General features: G+C 41.1%; 2 protein-coding genes across 2 annotated transcripts; both read left to right on the top strand.

The window, feature by feature from the left end:
• The first annotated feature begins 887 nt into the window (after window positions 1–887).
• Window positions 888–9,089, top strand: LOC115819471 (uncharacterized). Its single transcript, XM_030782983.1, has 6 exons — window positions 888–973; window positions 3,212–3,424; window positions 4,887–5,049; window positions 7,829–7,872; window positions 8,227–8,960; window positions 9,055–9,089. Exons 2-6 carry the CDS (start codon window positions 3,333–3,335, stop codon window positions 9,087–9,089), a joined length of 1,068 nt encoding a protein of 355 aa, XP_030638843.1. The 5' UTR covers window positions 888–973; window positions 3,212–3,332.
• Window positions 8,896–14,713, top strand: LOC115817940 (uncharacterized). The gene is made up of 5 exons (XM_030781106.1): window positions 8,896–11,205; window positions 11,678–11,816; window positions 12,217–12,320; window positions 12,445–12,513; window positions 14,083–14,713. Exons 1-5 carry the CDS (start codon window positions 9,116–9,118, stop codon window positions 14,396–14,398), a joined length of 2,718 nt encoding a protein of 905 aa, XP_030636966.1. The 5' UTR covers window positions 8,896–9,115; the 3' UTR covers window positions 14,399–14,713.
• The last annotated feature ends 7,055 nt before the right edge of the window (window positions 14,714–21,768 follow it).

Here is a 21,768-nt window from a genome sequence, read left to right on the forward strand (position 1 = left end):
ATGAAACGAATTGTTTGATTAATCAATTAACAACGTAAAAAGTGCACTACAGAGAATACATTCTTTGTTGAAAATGTCAAGTCATTTGTAAAACGTTTTAACCGTTAGTGCTTCTTTTAAAAATAAGGGTTCGCGAATTCAATACCTCTAGCTAACTAAGTTCTATCGCTCCTGTCATAATAACTATTAATTGGGCTATTCTAATCATTTGGAGTGGTCTGCGCTGCTAATTTCCTGATTTGAGTAGGCCTACTTGTATACCTGTTGTGTACAAAGTAAATAACTAAAGCCTGCACGCTATAGCGTCTCTTTTCTATCAAGGAGCCGTTCACACAGGACACGCCTTCTCTTTCACAAAAGCGAGGAACAAACCTGCACTGAAGGAAGTCCGACCGTAGCGGCACTACGCAGTACTGGTTACACTCACTAAGCGACGAATGTGTTACACCAATCACAAACGAGTGTTGTCAGCTCGTTTATCTTAACAGTAATTCGATTAGCTTTTGGGGGTTTTTTCAGCGACTTTGTCGACTGCGCTACTTTTGAAACTCGGTGTAATTTTCTGTGTATCGTAAGTTATAAAATGATGACACATACACTCGTGCATGTTCTTCGGAACAAAAAAACTAGTTTGAATTGGACACGCAAAGTTCATTTCCGGGCCATGGTTGCCATTTGTCGCTGGCTGGTTGTTCAAGGTAATGGGTGACGTCAGTCCCTTCCACTGTAGTTCTCTACTGTGTAGTACGAACCAGGGCCATGTAGAGAGGCTACATGGCTCTCCGGTACGAAGCTTTCCTCAACGTGCCTTTACGTGGACAATCTAAGGCTTTCGTCACTTCCGCAAAGGTTTGCGTTGAGTTTTGGAGAGATTGGTTTGCGAAGGAACTAAACTGCGCTATCGAGCTAACGTGTTGTGGATGTCTGCAACGAAAGCACAAACCGTGCTGGTACATGTGCGCTGGACTTTCGGGTTGGTTTTCTCTTCTCGTTGTGAATTTTTGGGCTGAGTGAAATATTTTCGCGCCAGTAACATTTAAGGCATGAAACCTGAGCCTGTAAATGTGTAGCATAGCGACTGCCTGTGACACCAGGAGTTTGGATTATGCTGTAATCCCTGTCGAGATTACCTCATCATAAATGTTTAATGTTATAGACAAGAGTTTGCGAGAAGGATGTGTTGCTGTTCAAGTATCAGAAAGAATTTCATTAACCTTCCATTGGAGATTACATCGCTGGATGTGTCCACTGAATAGATCAATCGGTCACCTCTTTTGAGCAGTGAGAGAAAAAAGTTTTCAAATGCTAATTTACGGTCCGGTCTCGTTTAGTTTCTTTGGACCCCCACCCCCCGATCCAGACAGGCTAATTGAGATAATTAGCTAATTCAGAAATAGATCTTAGTGTTGAGGAGATAGACTATTGTAACAAACTTTGCTCTTAAAAGTAAGGTCTGAGAAGACAGACGATTGTTGGGAGCCTGACAGCTGCGACAGACATTAACGTAGCGATTATGAAATTAATTAATAATATTACATCCTCATAGACAGAGAATTGCTTTGTTGTCGTTTTTCAGTTATACCCGCGGATTAAAGGTCGTGCTTCAAGTCTTAAATAGACAGTGTTATAGGTGATATACATATTTGACACTTAGTTTTAAGATTCTCTCACCCAGTGTGACACACGAGTTAAGATCCTTCTGTGATAGCACTACATCTGATACCTTGGCCTTTTTTCGGGAGGGGGGGGGCGCGGTGTTACATATACCTCAAAGAATGTTTGTAAGGTTAAAAGGGCAAGCGATTAGCACCGTAACTTTAAGACTTGGATCAGCGTTCTGACAGATCATTATATGACACTCTTTGTGTATCACCAGTGACTGAAACGTTAAAAAGCCAATTATGACCCCAGACCAAAGTCACTTATCCATTGGACAGAGAAAACTGGTTGACACTGTGTGGTCCTTGTTTCCTGGGATATTCCACATTCATTTCATAATGCAGAGCTCTGATTTTCAACTGAGCTACATCGTCCCAAACACACACAGAGACAGAATTGGACAACCAAAACCCAACCACAACCAAAACCCAACCACCGCACATTAGAAGTATTGTATTCACCTAAGAATTATGACTATGCCATGAGTAGACTCTGGCAAGTCTTTGTGCTGTACCTGCAACCAGAAGTTAATTTGTACAGGGGTCAAGGTGGTCCCTGCATTGTCATCGGGAGTGCTAGAGAGACACAGCCTTTTTTGACAAAGTGAATAATATTCAGTGAGTCCTTGACAAGATATTCTTTGACAAGTGGAATTTCATCTCTTGTTTAAATATTTTCAGGAGTGTGTGAGTGGATGTGTGTAATGTTGCTTTGTCTTGATTGTGTATGTAAGCTTTAATAGGATGCTTACTGTGGGGAGGATGACTGTTTAAGTAGCCTTTTTGCTGCTGAATGATGTGCTCTGCCATTAAGGTGTGTCACAGTGTGTTTAATATAGTTAGGGTGTTAAATATATATAGTGTTAGTACAGTGACTGTAAAGTGTCTTTAGGGTCTTGGTAGATAATGGAGTTTTCACGAGTACACGATGTAATTTACCACTCATTCTACCAGGTGCTGCTGATTTGTATGTTTTTAGTTTGAAATCAATGTCCAGCTGGGGCCAATATCTAGGGTATAAAAAGAATTGTTGACTGCGTAAGCTCTCTTCTTGCTTGTCGTCATTGCCTTTTGAATAGTCTGTGTTTTAGAATGAACTCCTGTCCTTCACTCTAAAGCGACTAAAGCATGAATCTATCCTAACCCAACACATTCGGTGTCATTTTAATGTGTGTGTGTGTATGTGTGTGGTTTTTGAGATGGTTTTGTGGTTTTTAAGAGTGTAGAGTGTATGGTTTGCATTTTGTATGGTTTGTACAGTTTGTGAGTGTAGTGTGTCAGATACAACCTACTGTTTGCCAGCGCCACGAGAAATGTTAAAATTGGAAGAAGTGTGGAAAGCAACATTCTTAGTGAAAAGTTTGTGAATGTATTTGACATTTGATAGATATTGAAGTGCTGAGACTGTCAAACTGTTAAAGGGCCTCAACACTTTCCTGGTTACAGTTATGTGTATGTATTAAACACGGTTCATAGTAGTAACAGAGGTCAAATATTGCAGAGGCATAAACATGACCCTTCCATTTGCCTGTTTATTGTTGTGTTTTTTAAAGGTGGATAAGAAGGTCAGCAGTCTCCAGCTCTGGATCCACTGTGCTTATGTTGGTATCAGCAGCTGTTAGATAAATTGAGGCAGACGGGAAATTTGAGTGGTTCTCTGAGATCCACTCTCCAATGGAAAGAGATGCCAGGACCCCCACTTCCCCTGTCTGCACCACCCCACTCTGTGAACCTCATCCCCATGTTCTCCCCTGTTCCTCTAGCAGGTACAGCCCAACACGCATTCTCTCACTGTCCTCTCCCTCTCTCTCTTCCTCACTGTGAATGTGAAATGTGCCGTGTCCTACAGTGGGAAGGTTCGTTTTGAGAGTGAAGCTCAGGCTGGAACTCGGAGGGTCAGATTTTTCACTGATTAGATGTAGATTTGTCAAAAGGTCTTTCACCCCATGTTTGAATTGGTAACTGATGATTATTATGGGGCAGTAAAATAATGCTGTTGGCCATGGCACATAATACATTTATTATATCTTCTTCATTTACCATTTATCTATCAAACTTTTCAGTGGGTGGCATCATGTTGCGTCCCTGTCCATTTGCCATACACTCCAAACCTTCGTCTGGCTCTAAGACTGCATGTACATTATTTCAGTACTGAGACAGCTGAGCAGCTCTGTTAAGTATTAGCCCAGAAAAAAAGGTCCTTATTGCATGGCCATATGCCACCACTATGTCAGTTTGGTCCTTATTATATGGCCATATGCCGCCACTATGTCAGTTTGGAACAGTTTACTGAAAATCACCAGTACTGAAATTATGGATCTTTTACCAACTGAATTTTACACTTCAGTACTTTCAGTGAAAAACAGCACACTTCAGTAGTGCCTAACACAGTCTAACACAGGGATGTATTTCAGTAACCCAGACTCTACATTGATACTGTATATGATGTAGACTTAGGCCTACATTACATCAGGACTTTCAAGGAATAGATCTTTGAAGATCTGGCATCATGATATAATGCAGATCTACATCAAATCTCTTTCAACACTCTTTCATGTGTTTTTAAATTAACCAAACATACAACAGCCTGTTGTTCTTTGTGTGACTGTACACTGTTTCAGATGGCATTTAGTTTAACCATGACAGATCCTGATCCTCAGTGGACTGTTCTATAGTTTTTATTCTATTTCTGCTGATATTTATTTTAAAAGACATGAAATCTAAAATGCATTTACCTTTCTTTCCTATCACAGTGTCTGAATGACATCAACGTTTCCATGCTGACCAGTTTGTTTATTAATTTATATATTTATTTGTCTCGATTCAGTTTATTAGCCAGCATTCACACTGAATCTAGCTGTATTTTGGACAGCAAATCAACTAAATTTGTTTCTAGTAATTATAAAGTAACCATTTGTTTTTGTACAGGTCCTAATTGCATATTTATCAGACATTTGTCCTCCTGATATTAGGGAACTTCTTATGCTTTAGTGCTTTCAGATCTATTACATATCTCTGGAAATGGGGTGGGGGGATCTAGAATAGGGGCACTCCTGTTGTGGTATGAAAGATTTTAGGATTGTTAATGTTATTATTGCTAATGTGCAGTGAGACAAGACGAATCAAAATTTGAAACTCTGACTTTCCTAGAAGGTATTGTCTATATATACTCATCTGAATCTGTATTTACTGACCTAATGTTTTCTTGGTTCTTATTCCAATACAAAGCAGTGATGATGTGGGTAGGAAGTCCTGCAGTCGAAGGACTGGACACCAGCGTGGAGACAGAGAACGTGTTCAAGGGCAGAGCAGGCTCAGTAGTGGGCATGTGTTACCAGAACCATCCGAAATAAATACACCTGCTGGCCCAAGAGAGACAGGCAGTAGCACGGTAATATCTCATTGTTTTCCAGTATGTTCTTGATTCTTGTTTCATTATACAAGATCTTGAATGTAGTCTTGGGTTTAGCAGTGGAAAAATTTGATGTTAAAATGATTCCTTACTTCACTATGAAGGGATGAAAACAGAATCTACAGACATGGACCAAAAACCCAGAAATGCTGTCAGACAGAAAGCAGACATTTCTGTGTATCTTGTTCAGTGGACACTAAGGCATGAGCAAATTCCAGTGTCACAGTTACCACATTGCTTGATCTCTGGCTATTATGCGGTTATACACTCTTAATTAAGTCAGTAGTATTTTACCTCAGTGTGATATTCAGTTACTCTTTTTTGGAGACATTGTCTGTGAGGAGACATACTGAGGTTGAGTTAAAGTTGAGTTGTGTCATTGAGTGTGCAAGGTCATAGGGTGGTTCAGAAATCCTAAGATTTTATTCGACACCATTAATGATATTGTGTCACCGCCTCTCTCTACATCACCCTGTTTCTGTCAATGAGTGTAATTAAGCTCCTTACCTTCTTTGTCGATAAGGTTATGGCTATTAGGTCCAGTATTCACCCTGGGACTTGTCTGCCCAGTTCTAGCCCCCATCTCCTGTTCTGGATTCTTTTCAACCTATCAGCTTAAAAGATTTGACGGATTTGATTAGGAAAATGAAGCTTCTAGCCCTCTGGATGTAATACCATCTTCTTTATTCTTAAAGGTTTTGGCGCTGCTTTATCAGCTATTGTTAATTCTTTATTGTCTACAGGATGTGTCCCTCCCTATTTTAAGCATGTTACTATCCAACCCATATTAAAGAAACCTAATTTAGATCCTTCTGTGCCCAAAACTACAGGCCTATATCCAAACTCCCATTTCTGTCAAAAATTTTAGAGAAGGTTGTGGCCAAACAACTCACTGCTGTGTTGGAGAGGCACAATATTTATGATAAGTTTCAGTCTGGGTTTTGGAAACAGCACTCTACTGAAACAGCTCTTCTTAGGGTTTCAAATGATATTTTAATGTCCTCTGATGCAGGTGATTGTACGGTGGTAGTGCTACTCAACCTCAGTTCTGCGTTTGACACAGTATACAATCATATCCTTATTAAGAGGTTACGTGACTGGGTGGGTATATCAGGCACAGCATTAGACTGGTTAACATCTTATCTCACTGACAGAAGGTTCACCTGCTCTACTGGTGACTTTGTGTCTGATTCCTCCCTACTGTCTTGTGGTGTCCCGCAGGGCTCGGTTCTGGCTCCCTTGTTATTCTCCTTATATTTGCTGCCCTTAGGACAAATTATAAGCAGATTTAATATTGTGTATCATTTATTTTGCGGGTGATATCCAACTCTACTTCTCATTCAAACCTAGTGAGGCTTTTGGGTTATCTAGGCTCCTAGACTGTCTCAACGCCATTAGGGACTGGACGGCGGAAAATTTCTTACAGCTCATTGCTGATAAGACAGAGGTTCTAATTGTTGCTCCAGGAAAGGTTGCCCCCATGATCAAGCAAAGTGTTGGGTCTCTTTCCTTTGCCGCCCACACCAACCTCAGAATTTAGGGGTTATATTTGATCAGTCCTAGTTGTTTGACACCCATGTTAAGCAGTTGACCAGATCATGTTTTTTCCACTTAAAAAGTATTAGTAAACTGAGATCTGCAGTTTCAAATACAGAACTAGAGATGCTCATACATGCCTTTATTTCATCTTGCATTGACTACTGTAATTTAATTTTCTCCTCACTATTATCTCTGCCCTCGATCATCTGCAGGCAATTCAAAATGCTGCTGCAAGACTACTCATTAGGTCAAATAAACGGTCTCACATTACCCCTGGACTCATATCTCTTCATTGGCTCCCTGTTGCATATAGGGTCCAGTTTAAAACTCTCACTTTTACTTACAGAGCACTGCATGGTCAGGCTCCTGCATATGTGGCTGATCTACTTCACCCAAATGCATCAGCTCTTAGGTCAAATAAGCTAAATTTACTGTCTGTCCCACGCACCTGCCTAAAGACCTGTGGTGACAGAGCTTTTGAGGCTGTAGCACCTAAACTGTGGAATGCTCTGCTTACACCCTTAAGGTTTTTGCTGATTCTGTGGATTCTTTTGAACAGCAGCTAAAGACGTATCTGTTTAGACAGGAGTTTGGGTAATCTGTATGAACCGTGTCTGCATTTCATGTATTTTACCATGTATTTTTATTGTTTATTGTGTATTTTATGTATTGTGTTTTTAGTTCCTTCCAGTCTTAAGCCTTTTAAACACATGGCTGGGTGGTATTTTTGTTTTATATCATGTATGTGTTTATAGTTTTCTACTCTTATTCTTTTAAGTACATGGCTGGGTGGTATTTTTGTTTGTTTTGTATTATGTTTTTAGTCTTCTTTTAAACGTGGGTTGGGTGGTCACTTCATGTTTTTTCTCACTTGTATGTTGTAAAATGCTGTTGTAAAGCACTTTGTGACCTACGTCTGTGAAAAGTGCTATACAAATACTTTTTACTTTCTTACTTCTTACAGTGTGTAAGATCACAGGGTCATTAAGTATGTAAGGTCATAGGGTTGTTGAGAATGATGGGTGGTTTGGTCATTTAGGGTGTTGCATGTCTTTAATGGGAAAACTTCCCTCTTTCCTTTATTCCATCCACTATATATGGCCATTTGTCTAGCTTAGTGATGTGACCCCAAACAATAATCACTAACGATTACGCGTTGTTTTTTATTTTTTTACTATTTTTTTTTTCTCATAACCATTCGTATCTTGTGTCTTCTTAGACAAGCTTTGCTGACCACACTGAAAGTCAAAATCCATCCTTTGAGTGAGTATTAATGTTGCTTCTTTATTCTGAAGGTGTCATAGAATGTCCTAGGTACTGGAGAATCTAAACCAGTTCATACCGGCTGTGGTATTTAATATGGAGATGTAACCAACAGACAGAGTGTGAGCAATGTAAAGTTATAACTTAAATACAAGACAGGAAGTTGAAGAATACATTGATTTGATAAAATGCTTGAATTTGAGTCTATTTGACTGTGCAGTTCATCTCTTTATATGAAGGTAGAGAAGTACCCACGGTGTATGGACTACACTCAGAACATGTGCATCTTGTATTTAAGACAAAGTGTGAATTTAGTGCGTTCAAACAAAATTTGTGCCTGTGTTTTGATTGCAGATCCACAGTGGATATGGGCCATAAGCGAAAAATGCCATCCCCCGTTACTGTGTCCAACCTGGAGAGCATGAGCAGGTCTCTGCATAAGCAGACGCTCAGTCAATCAGAGATAAAGAGGGAGTCTCCAGAGAGCCCACCGCCTGTTAAACGTTGGGTGATCGGTCCTTTCTTTCAGTCCTTTAGATCTAAGATGGCCAGCTTCACTGACATTGTCATGAGTCCCACCCGTCTCTTCAAACCCAGTGATAACCCATCCCTCACAGTACACCCAGATCCAAGGCGCTCAGATGCTGAACCCACCAATGGAGTCTTGCCACAGGCTGGGGGTGGGGTCCAGGATATGGGTGGTAAAGGCAAGGAAGACCCACGTACTCATTTATCCATAACAAAAAAACAGCCCAATACCGGTACCCCTAATCACCGTGAGATTGCAGGAAAAGTGAAGTTTGACACAAACTCAAATGACCACAGTGGTCTCGAACAGGAACGTCCACGCTGTGGAGGGCAGTCTCCAGCCAAAACACCACCGCTGAATCAGTCAGTCCAGTTTCACTCTGTCCTTGAAGAGAACGTTGAGGTTAATTCCTGTTCATCTAATCAAATGCTCAGAAAGAAAGGTCCTCTATCGTCTCAGCTCTTAAACTCTGAAAGTGCCACATGTGAATCAAGTCAGCCCAACAAGCCAGGTGTTTTTGGCAGCAGACAAGACTGGCCATTACATAGGAAACAGACTAGTAAGTGTAGTACTGCCTCAGCTTCACTCTGTTTAACTGGACACACAGAAGAAGAACACATCAGGTCACAAGTGGATTCACAAAACCCTATCAGAACAAGACTTAGAAAATTACCTAGTAAATCCTTAGACACCAGTGCATCCTATACCAAACTCATGAAAGGAGCAGACATGACTTGCAAACTGCTTGGTCAAAATCCTTCAGATGATTGTATTGAAGATGTTGCAAAAAACACAAAACATAAAGTGGATCCAAAGAGACAACGGTCTGCACCTCCTTCACATGGAGAAGCAGAGTTGACTCCACAAGACCTCTGCTCCTCAGCTGACCCCTCTAGAGAAAAAGTCCACAGGAAGCGACTAGCTAACTGTGGCACAGGAACAAGAGACAGACGAAAGAGACAAAAAGAAGCACTTAGCACAGAGACAAGACAAGAAACAACAGAGCAAAGAAACATAGCACTGAAAAATGTGGGTACAAGGGGTGTGAAACCAAAAGAGGTCATCGGAGAAGATACAACAAAAGATATCTCAGCATTAATATCAGGAACATTGGAAGAGAATCCAGCATCTGCTCCTACTTTCAAGAAGAGGAGAGCCATTTGTACTTCTCCACGAACCCAGGGTTTGGAGACAACACACACTGCATCTAACACTTCAGGCCCTGTGGATTTATTGGAGACGTCATCAGAAGGTCAGAGGAGAAGGGGAGGAGGTCAAAGAAGGCAGCAGTCAGTACACAGGACACCCTTAATGTTTTGCACTGGAGATAACCTATCCCAAGAGAAACAACATGACGGTTCAAGTGACAATAATAATTCCATCCCAACAGAACGAGCAGCTGGCACTTTGAGTCCATGCCTGGCAGAGCAGACTCCAGCAGACAACCAATTTCGTATGTCAGTCAGTGCCAAATCCCACAGGGCAAGACAGCATCAGACTTCTGAGCAGGTCAGAGAGCTTCATGCTGTTCAGATGAATGTGACAGTATTGCAGACAGGGTCTATTTCAGGAGAACCTCATGATGAAACTGCCTTCAAAGGACATTCAAACCAAGTGGGGAATGGAAACACAGCGTCTGAGCTTAAGTGCTCCACCAAAACACAGCAACACGACAGGGCAGACAGGGCAGCACATTCAATGACAGGGCAGGACAGCTTAGAAACTCTACCTCCAGGAAACACTGTTGAGGGACTTAAGGAGGAGCAGAGAATGTCCTTGCCTGTGCGACCAAATACTGCTGAGGAACAAAGGGCATCTCGGGGTCAGGGTGGGTCTAGATCTCCGTTGTGGATGAATACTGATCCTGTCAGGGGCAGTGTAAGACCCAGAGAGAAGAGAAAAGCTGATGCCTCGAAGGAGGAAGACAATTACACAAACAGGGTGTTCAAAGCAATGCCCAGACTTGAAGAACAGAGCTGTGTGAGAGAAGACAGCATCAGAAGAGAGATGTTAAATGAAGACTCAGAAGAGCAGGTCAGTAGAGTTGAGCATAAGGATGGGAAAGATAAGATGCGGAGTAGAAGAGGAACAAAAAAAGGGGACAGACAGAGGAGACGATGCAGGTCTCATTTTGGCAGTGGTTCAAAGGTAGAGGAAACTCGGGGACAGACTGAAGAAGAGACACAGGTCGTGTTGTCGGATAGCAGATCGGAGCGCCTCACGCGCAGCTTCTCCTGCCCAGAGATCACTTCTCTCCTGGACCCTGAAAACACCTCAGACACATCCCCAATGCCAGTGCCAGCCTTACATGACAGAACCCCCCCTTCACTTCCCAAAGTGTCTTCCCTCATTTCAACTACACCCCATTCTCACGTCAAATCTAAACGTGCACGTCGACATACTGTGTGTAGTCTGGAGGTGGAACGGGAGATTGCTCCTTTGTGTCTTCGCAAGGAAGTCTACCCTGCCAGCAGGACTGTTGTGTATGGCAAGCCCCCCTTCTGTCCTTCTTACCTCCACTCTCCCTCCACCTCACTCACAGCTCTGGCCTCCTGCTTCTTGTCAAGCCCCCTTGCATTCCTCTCCAGAAGATCAGACCAGAGGAGTAATCGGGCCAGTGCTGCAGGCGATCACTGCTGTGGTGTGTTCTCCTCCTCCTTGTCTGGTCTTGTGAACACTACATCAGTGTCAACCTCACACGCTCCTTTTTCATCCTCCCCCACAACCTGCCATCCCAAGAATGTCTCAACGTCCTCTGTGTCTCTCATGCCGGACCAGTGCTCTTCCTCTCTGTCACTTCTCAGGTAATCTGTTCTTACCATCCTTTCCCCTTCCATCTTTAACTCAGATTTTTTTATTTTCTTGAAAAAGTTTTAATTTAGGTTTTTAGCAGTATGTTTTTTTTTTTTTGTGACTATGGTTTGTATTTATTTGCTGTGATTTATGTACTGTGATCATGTAGCCATGGTCTGTACTAGACCTGCAAGTGTATGTATCGATGTGAATTCATGGTGTTCCAGATTTTCACGTTTGTCACAGGTCTCTTTTCCCTCGTTAGACCTTTCCACTCATTTTTAGCATGTACTTTTTGCTTTTTGCTTTGTTCCATTTTTTTTTTTATAGTTCTGGTCTCATTTTATCGTGTAGTTTTTTAATACAGCATAATGATTCCCTGAGTTTACCTCTGATAATTCTGTGGTTTGGCTTTGTTACACCAGCTTCATTAGGAGTGAACTAACTGATCAGTAATTGTTTTTTCATGTTTCTTGTGTTCAGTGATCTGTCACAGAGCCCAGTAGAGGAGAGCAGAAGGACACAGCAGCATGACTGTAAGGACAAAGCTGAAGAAAGCCGTTTGACTCTCCACCCCAGGGCCCTAACAGATGAGAAAGCATTGTCAGATTCTGAAATCAAGGTACCGTTACAGTCGGTAGTAGTTCTGACAGAATACAAGGTACCGTTACAGTCGGTAGTAGTTCTGACAGAATACAAGGTACCATTACAGTCGGTAGTAGTTCTGACAGAATACAAGGTACCGTTACAGTCGGTAGTAGTTCTGACAGAATACAAGGTACCGTTACAGTCGGTAGTAGTTCTGACAGAATACAAGGTACCGTTACAGTCGGTAGTAGTTCTGACAGAATACAAGATACTGTTACAGTCGATAGTAGTTCTGACAGAATAGAAGGTGGGTCGTGACATTGGGCAAGACAGTCTCCTTGAAATGTAATATCACTTCTGTCCACAAGGTGACGTACAGTAGTTCTTTTTTCTCCATCTCTTCATTCATCTGCTCTTTCTTTCCTCCCACACAGACAGACACCAAACAAAGGGGCAAAGTATCCTCCATCCGGATACGAAAAACCCTGCCCAAGCCACAGAACAACCTCACACCAATGGGCTTACCCAAAGCAATCAGGTGTGTGTGTGTGTGTGTGTGTGTGTGTATTTGTGTGTTTTTGTGTGCACGTGTGTGTGTGTGTGTGTGTGTGTGTGTGTGTTTGTACTTGAATCTACAGTGTCTACATTTTGTGTGTTGACAGAGTAAAGAAGAAGGTTTTCAGCTTGGAGGAGATCTACACTAACAAGAATTTCACACAGCCCCCTGAAGGGTAAGGCACCTCACTGCTACTTCTGTCAGCGTTTCTCTCCAAACTCAAGACACTCTGAGAGTGAATCAGTGATGTAAAGACACTCTGAGAGTGCATGAGTGGCAGAGAAGGAGTGAAAATTGTTTGAGCTGTGTCCTGCACTGAGCAATGAGAACTGCCGTATCTAACAGCTGAATGCATGCCTTCTATGCAGTATAATGTATGCATAAACTGTGTGTAGCACTCCCAAAACCCTACTGAGGGTTGTGAGAGAATAGCTATTGGGTCTTTCTATTAAATAATTGGATAAATCCTGGGTCCCTGAACTACGGATTTCACCAAATGTAAATCAAAGTAGTGATAACTAGGCTTTAAATATGAAGGTGTTGATAAATTCCCTAATAACATTACAGTATATACACAAACCAACCAATCACACAGTTAACTGGCTTTCTTAATCACAGGGGAGTAATTATTTTCAAAAAGAGGAATACAATAAAAAAAGAACCATTTACAACCTCACCAAAACGGCTGCTTGGTTATTGGTTGGAACCGGAAAACAAAAAATGAAATTAAATGTGTGCCGTGATACATAAAAGGGCTTAAGTTTACCCTCAAAAACAAACAGAAATTCAAGGCTTAGCCATTAGTGGCTTAGAGGTTCACTCACGTGTACAAATGACAAACAATAATACCTGTACCTGATCAGTATGTCCGTGAGTCTGTCGAAACTGGTCAGTGTCCCGTCAGCCATCTGTATCCTGCTCCGAATTGTTTAGCCAATGTTGGATTTTTTTTTATGATTCTAAAAGTAAACGAACCGGACCAAAAGCGCGCTTGGAGAAAAGCTTTATTTGGTGGAGATGGTATCCTGCAGCATTTCTGTCTGCTCTGATTTTACTCAGCTTTTTCCTCTGAGAACTTTTACTGTGATCAGTTTTATACCATGAAACAAATGGCAACAGACAATAAGTTTACAATGTTGCTTAATGCAAATCAGAATCTTGGTGTTAATGCTAAAGGCCCCTTTTGTCTGTAGTGGTTGCCGTTTGTCCATTACCGGTTGTATTTTGCCTTAATCAGTTGCTCTTGGCTCCAGCTGTTACATGGTGCCAGAGGTGTTAAGCTTCCTATGCAGTAATAATAATAATAATAATAATACTTTATTCATATAGCACTTTTCATAGAAAGAATGTAGCTCAAAGTGCTTTTACATTTCAGCATATGATAGAAGAAAAAAATAAAATAGTAATAAGTAGACCACGCAATAAAAAAAGTAAAAACAAAACAAAAAAAACCAAAGATAAACCACATAATCCAAAGGGCATAAAACAGGAAAGATCATAAGACCATCAGGTTCAACAGTTCTCTTATTCTGAACCTTGTCTGTTCAGATGTTACTATAACCTTTCACCAACAATGCTGTTGAACACTAACAACTGCCCACACAGTAAGCACAAAGCTCTTATGGAGAAACTTGTCGTCTCTCCTTGACATTTTTCTGAAATATATCAAACCCGGGGTGGTGTATTCATTTTTACATGTGTTCTCTTTACTTATTTGTTCTTCTGCTGTGTTTCTCTTTTCCAGGCGGCTGGAGACCATTTTTGAGGTGCCTGTAGACAGACGAGATGGCTCTCAGTCTCTGATTGGCCCAAAGCGCATAAAGCGATTTGTTGTGTTCCCTGAATTGGGTGTGGCCAGAAAGCCCAAGAGGCCTCTGATTGGTGGCACAGCCGGGGTCGGAGGCCAGAGAAAAGTGGGGGTGAACTTGGCAGGCGGCAGGACAAGACAGGGTGCTTGGGTCACCTCCAGAGACGAGGTCCCCCTTATGTCAGTAGACCTCGATTCGCTGTTATGTTCCAAACTCGCTATATTAGATTCATTAGTTGCTTCTGACAAATAGTCTCTCGCAAAACCTGTCCACATCATTTTTTATAACTCCTTTCCTGCCCACCTCGTTTGTCAGGTAGTTTTTACGCTAAGCCTGTCCAAATAAGTTCATTTACTTGTTCATTATGCTGTGTTTTTCTCAGTTTTACTGAATGAAGGCTGTGTCACTGTTTTTGGTCAAACAGTTGATCATTGAATGTGGCACATCCATGAATGTGCATGTTCAGAATATAGTAAAATACAGATATAAACAGAATGGATTCCATGGACAGTCTTTTATCATTTCAGCCATGGTCTCAGTAACGTCTTCCCCAGTAGCGGTGGCGTTTTTCCGTCCTCCTTTTGTTATATTCCAGGCTCTCTTTCCAAACAGGGCCACGATAAAGCCCAGACTGACTGTTAGAGTAGAACATGGTGCCTTTGAAAACTGTTCTCAGGAACAGGTTCAGAGGCCTGAGGAGAGGGGCCTCACACTAAGCCTTGTGTTTTATTGCCTTTACAAAGCAAAGCAATCTCCCAATGATCCCCTTTTTAACTGTACGTTGGCAGCTTCCATATACACAGTGGTATTTTGCTGTATAATTGTTTTATTTTGCATCCTTTCTTGATCCTTCTGTGGAAGCGGAGGAAATTGACCTGATGTTATTTCATGCAGCTGAAGACAGGCCTTGTCCTTCAGTTACTGGCCTTTTTGAAATGAATGCAGATGTTTTCTGTGTAACTTTTTATGTCCAAATATATGTGTTAAGGTATTATATTTGTCCACGGAAGAGTGAGTTGTCCAGAATGTTTCTACTTTATTTGCCTATTGTTTTTGTATAGTTTGTGATTGTAATTGTCCTTCTGACAGCCCCCCCCCCCCCCACAAGCAGCTTTATCTTTCTTTGCATTGAGAAGTTGTTGATCATTTTTTTTTATTATTGTAAAGCCTTTTAAACAATGCACTGTACAAAATTACAAAAGCAAAAATAATGCAAAGGTACACTTTGTCCAGAATGAGACTAAAAATAAATCATTTCGTACAAAGTAACACAATATTGTACTGTCCTTGTTTAATCAAAGTGTTTTAATGTCAGTGTCTGACATGTGACCACGCTGATCTGTCCGTTTCAGTTCAGTCTCATAGTGCTCTCTGCTCACCATCCAAACCCATCCATGGGTAAAGTCATCACTGACCTTTAAACAGAAAGTGCTGTCTATTAAACAACATTTCTTTAAAGAAGTTTTCAAGAGTAGAACTTCAGATTATGGCAGCAATAGTAAAGTCTGGACATGATCAGGCCTTTCCAGAGCTGAACTAACCAAAGAATCCATGTTAATTTTGGAAACATGAGATGACAAATGAAAACTGAAAAATACACATTTTACAATATATTTGAAAAATAAAACATAATTAATAAATCATAATTACAACAGATTAAGTAAAAATAACTTATTCAAAGTTTCTCACAAATTAGGCATGTGATGTTCTTTGAAATCTGGAGATCTTTGCTCCTACTGGGACCAACTAAAGGCTGTTCTGTTTCTCTAACTTTTATCCTTCACATTTCAGCAAAACGTCTCTTGCCCAATTCTCTAAGATCTTGGCATCCTATACAAACTATGCATCCTCAGTGTAACCAATATGAACATCTGTAGCTACAACTAGCAAATGGTCCATTTATTTAACTGCTATTAAAGTGAGTGCCATCCTTAATGGTAGAGAGTGCATGAATATTTAATATGTTGGTTATTTCCATTACAGTTAAGCACAAACAACTTGACTATTCTAGCGTGGGGATGATTTGTCCCTTGTTTTCCAACTTTTTTTAAGAAGAACAGCGGTGTATTTTCCTTAACGTTACACACGTTCCTCTTGTTAGCTAGCAGTGCAACAATGTTTTAAACAAGACTTAAGAATGATTTCATTTAAGTACTTCGCAGGAACATTCACAGTATTGTAAAAAACATTGATCACTGGCATTGTTCTTATAGCTGACTTAGTTAAGGACTTTAGTTGAGTTGCTGAAATTCTTAAATACGCATTTCATGGGCAGAAAAGTCATTTTAAGATGACTTGGCAATAAGTTGGTTTATGGAAGTAAACAGTTTTTTCAACTTGTATAGGCTAACTGAAGATATAGTTTACCTTTTTCTGTTAACGTTTTTTGTTTAGACTGCAACCTCCTTTTCACAGAAACATAAACAGATCAGATCCCATTCCAAAAGAAATGGAGCAGAACTGAACTGGCTGGCACAGCCATTGCAGAACTGCACTGGTTGGCACAGCCCATGTGCTGATTTATTCTCACTGTGCATGGTCCATCCCACGGATCAGAGTCCCGGGCCTGTCCCAGCGACACCACAGACCTGTGACTAAAACCACAGGATTCATCTAATCCATGAACTGGATGTTTTTATGCACATAAAACATATACCCTACAGAAAAGAGTTCAGCATTTTACTGTCTACTGTACATTTATGTTGATCTTGAGATCAAATGTATCTGCACTGAAGAATAAAGTTTCGAGTTGTGCACTAAACATTAGTTTTCCAACGTTTCACTTAAATTCTACTTGGTAAATAATTTTATTCTTTCTTTCACAGTTAAGAGGTGTAACACTACCTAAATAAATACTTATAAATTACATTATGTAACTGCCAAATGGTACAGAAAAAGTTGTACTGTGGTATTTAAAAAAAGACTAAATATTTGCAAATGATGGAATATAATCTAATCTGATGAATGGGTTTCTTAAAGCATTTTGATCAGTCTCCATCCATTATCACAAAGTAACAGACACAGGCATTTATCTGTGGTTGCCATCACAACTGGAATAAAAGTATAAAAAGTGTAACAACATTTCTGGACTACTGACCAGGAAGTGTTTGCATTATGTTGCTCACTACAGTAAAACATACACAAACAGAACTGTATTTCAGTGGATGAATACCCACATTAACCTGTGCAGAATATGAGCTGGCCCTCGATCTCTCGTTCATTTCACTCACACATTGTTTTGCTGTATGTCAGTTGTCTTCAAGGTGTTCTACTGTGTGTCAGTTGTCTTCTGTTATAGCAGGTGTCTGGAGTGTCTGGGACTATTAGTCTATCAGGGTGAGCAGGTATGAGGTGAAAACTATGAGCAGTGGTGTGAGGATGAGGAGGATTAGCCATGCTACAATGGCTCCCACTCCATATTTACATGCTCGGTCAGAATATACCTGAGCCTCCACATCTCTCTGTCTCCTCCTCTTCACGTCCTCTGAGTCTCTCATCATTCTTCTCTTCTCTTGGGCCTGTCAACAGAAAAAAGTTATCATCTGAGTGCTGTTTCCCCTACAGTTTTCAAAGTTTTCTAAGGTTTTCCATGATCTGGTTATTGAAGTGTTACAGTTGCGTTTTCACCATGTCCATATCTGAGCCTTTCTGTTTAAAACTTTCATGTGTATGGGGTTTATCTTTTTGACAAATTGTCAATGCATCTGAGACCTTAGAGGACTGTCCCAGTACTATATCCCTGTGTGTCTCATGCTTTTTGCCACCAATGGGCACCTTTGAGAAGTGGTCAGTGAAGGGTAGGATTACAAACACTCAGACTCAAAGAAAGTGTACAGTTTGAGGGATATGCGGTGTGTTTTAGAGTGTGTACTAACCTTGACTGAATAAATTAAAGAGACAATGCCCAAACAGGTGAGTCCACATATGATGCTGGAGATGGCCAGTCTTCTGTGGTCTGGGTCTGAGGAGCAGCAAATGACGTGACCCCCGCACTGAGAGCTAACGTTAGCCATGTGCTCTGAGTCATCGGTACCATCTCCTGTTTTTGGTACCATTTGAAATGAGGTGTGTACACCCTGGTCATTTGCAGTGCTGTACCCAGACATTTCTGGAAGTAGGAAGCCTGAGTGGAGAAAGGCAGTAAATGAGTGATGAGCAGTATGATTAGCTGTGGATGGCACATGGCTTCTTCTGAGCAATCCATCTGACAACAGATATGGAGAAAGTATACTGCTTATTTAAACAGCTGATTCAATTTCCATAGAAATGAACTACATCCATCTCAGTAGTTTCTGGTCATGGAAACCAGTCACATCCATGTCAGTAGTTTATGGCCATGGAAACCAGTCACACCCATCTCGGTAGTTTATGGTTATGGAAACCAGTCATATAGTTACCAGTCCGTAGTTTACAGTCATGAAAATCAGTCACATCCATATCTGTACTTTATGGTCATTTCCCCTTGGTCCTGTAATTGTGCACACTGTCCAGCATAGTGAGGCTGTTTTCTTTTTTCTCCTTTTCGTTATGTACGTTCCTGTTTCATTTGCCTAATATGGTCAAGCAATTCCTGTTAGCCTTGCATAACCCACTGAACATATTCTACAGTGGTGAGAATGCGGTATTTTCTGAACGAAAATGAAATAACTCACACCCCCATTCCATCAATCGGGGATTTTCCAAAGAAACACTTTCTACATACCACGGTGTCATTACAGTATCGGGGTGTGTGTGCGTGCGTGCGTGTGTGTGTGTGTGTGTGTGTGTGTGTGTGTGATATCACAGGTACAAGAAGCCTGAAAAATGGGTACGAAGACATGTTAAAGATGGCTGTTTTGGCACCAGCTGCTGGCATTGCTAAAGAGAATGAGCAAAGCTTCTCTTTATGTGTTAAGAATACTGCAGTTACAAATTGTTACAAATAATGTCGCCTTCAGTCTTTCTCTCCCGCTTTACTCTTCACTGTTTTTTCAGCCCCGCTTTGGTTGTGTTTTTTGGCAATTCATCTCAATCCTCTGTTAGTCACATTCATGTCTTCTGGCTTTTTCTCCGTCTCCATTATCCATTGCTGAAGTACAGCAGAGCTGTGGGAGACTGAAATGTGAGCTGGATGCCTGAACATTAGAGAGATGACGTGAAATTTCTCCTGATAAGACCACTTCCTTCCCTCAGTCTCTTACTATGGCTCGGCACAGATACACAAAGTAAATGCAGATATCTCCCTGTCACTGTACTGCCATGTGAAACAAACACAGGATTGTTTGAGACAGAACAGATTATGCAAAGTTAAAGTCTGAAAACAAAAAGTCCCAAAAGTCTGGGGGAAAACACATCAGTGTCAGTTCCAAACAGTCAAAACACAGAAACTGAACTCTTGCTATGAACAACTTAATAACTTACAGACTTGTCCAAGCCTGACTCCAAGAGAAGAGCTGCTTTGGTTTTCCCCGTCCTCAGGTCAAACACTAATCCAGAGTTACACAGTGACAAACCTTTCAAAGCTCTGAAACCCCAAAGTGATGACTGGTTGATGTGTCCGTACACTCCTTGTCTCAGTTTTGTGTTGACAATAAAACTCTGATCTCTTGTACTAAATTAGAATGTTCAAAAAGCTATATCAAGAAAAGATTGCAAGATGCCATTTCCTCCAAATCTGTCAGCAAAGACCAGTCCAACTTTTAAATCACAAAGTGTTTGTATGCGCTGTGAGCTTGCCGGTAATCTTCAACTTGAGAGTGAAACACAGTTCTGGACAAGACGAAACACCCCTAAGTGACATAGTTCAACACCACGCCTATATTCCCTGGTATGTTGTCTTTCTCTCTCACTCCTCCTCTTTTACTCTGTCTCTCTCTTTCTCTCTGTCTTCTATTCTCCCTCTATCTGTCATTTATGTATTGAAACATTCCCGTTCTCTTCTCTGTCCTAACTTGTACTTTTGCATACTCTCACCACACTGTTTGTAAGAATTTTAGCTTTAAACACCCCTGTGTATTGTTTACCCTCAGGCGTCAGTCTCACTTCTCTCTCTTCTGCATTCCTTAAAAGCGTCAGCAGTATAGAATGAAAAACAAGAAAAATGAGCGTTGTGATTACCTAACACACTTCCTCCTTATCCAGTAACCTAGACTGTCTCATTGCCAAAGTGTGTGAAAAGACATCTCCACCTCCACACACACAAACGCACAGAGGGAAAGACATACTTTCAGTTTATTGTGTGGATAAATATACTTTGTTATATGAGAAGAGTTTAGGTTCATGTAAGAGTATCTCCCTCAATTTTACAGCCAACAACTAAAATTTCAGTTGGAGATCACTTACATCATAAACATTTCAACCCCAATTGGAAGTATAAAATGGAATTGTACGAGAATAGGATTGTGTGGAATCTGACAAGGGGCACAGTAATGGAATTGTGTCGAATCTGACGAGGGCCACAGTAATGCTGCTCATCTTGGCGTTAAATGTCAGAGGTGTGTCCAGCTCATAACTTCTGCCTTACTTCAGTCTCCATATATGGAAGTAAACTTTCCACTCCATATCTCGGTAATTTTCGCTGTGACGAAATGCAATGAGTGATAGTTCAAATAAAGAGAAACCTACACATGGCAACAGCACACACTGCCTGGATGTTTCCTTTTAGACAACAGAATTAACTTGCCCAGATTTAGAAACTTCATTTTACATTACACAGAAACTGCTGCAGATTTCCTTCTGGACCTTTTGTGTTCACTCCCTGATCATATGTAGTGGTATTTAACTGAATGGTGTGTTACCAGTGTTCACTGGTGTTCTTTTAGCCATGTGTTGGGCTCTTGAATGGGTGGAGTCAGATGGAAGGCAGCTCATCTGGTTGGTGTGTTAGATGGGTTCTGCTCAGAGTGGTCTGATTCGTCTGGGCTGGGGAATGAAGGGGGGGATAAAGACACCACTCAAACGTGAACAGGTGACATCTGTTGAACCCGGGGTGTTTAATATAATGGTATGGACAAAACTAGTAAAGGCAACCTAATCCAGGAGATTAGGTTTTCCCCAACAGTAGTAAGCAGTAGGTGATTTGTAAGAGGATGAGGGGGGATGCCATCACCCTTGTTAACAAAATGACCAAAATGCATCCCCCTTGTTAACCGGTCATCCCCCTATATACTCCTTAGAGTAGCATCAGTGACCATTGGCCATCCCCCCTGTTAAAAAACAACAAATCACCTACTCGTAGTAAGTATCCCTCTAGCCCACTCTGAAATCAACATTGGTAAATCAGATTTACCAGAGACCCCTCATTTCCCTTTTTGGGTCAGAACTTCTTGTCAAAAGGATTCAAAACCCACAGGAAGTTCTCAGCTGCTCCAAACACCTTCACTACTTCCAGACTTCTGCAAATCACAGTTACTGTCACATTAAAACTGTCATAGCAACAAAACAAAAACCTCAATGCAAAACTTTCCATAATGAATTCATGATGTGATTGTTTTCGATCAGGCTTGTTGCATAACCCCAAGCTGATCTTCGCTCCGGTGTGGCCTCCTATTTAATTCCCATAACCTCGCAACTGCCGATGTGTGCAGTGGAGCGCCGGTTTCAAATGCTAAACAAGTGATAAATGCGGTAGGTGGCAGTAATAC

The sequence above is a fragment of the Chanos chanos genome, chromosome 8, assembly GCF_902362185.1.
Source record: "Chanos chanos chromosome 8, fChaCha1.1, whole genome shotgun sequence".
NCBI lineage: Eukaryota > Metazoa > Chordata > Actinopteri > Gonorynchiformes > Chanidae > Chanos > Chanos chanos.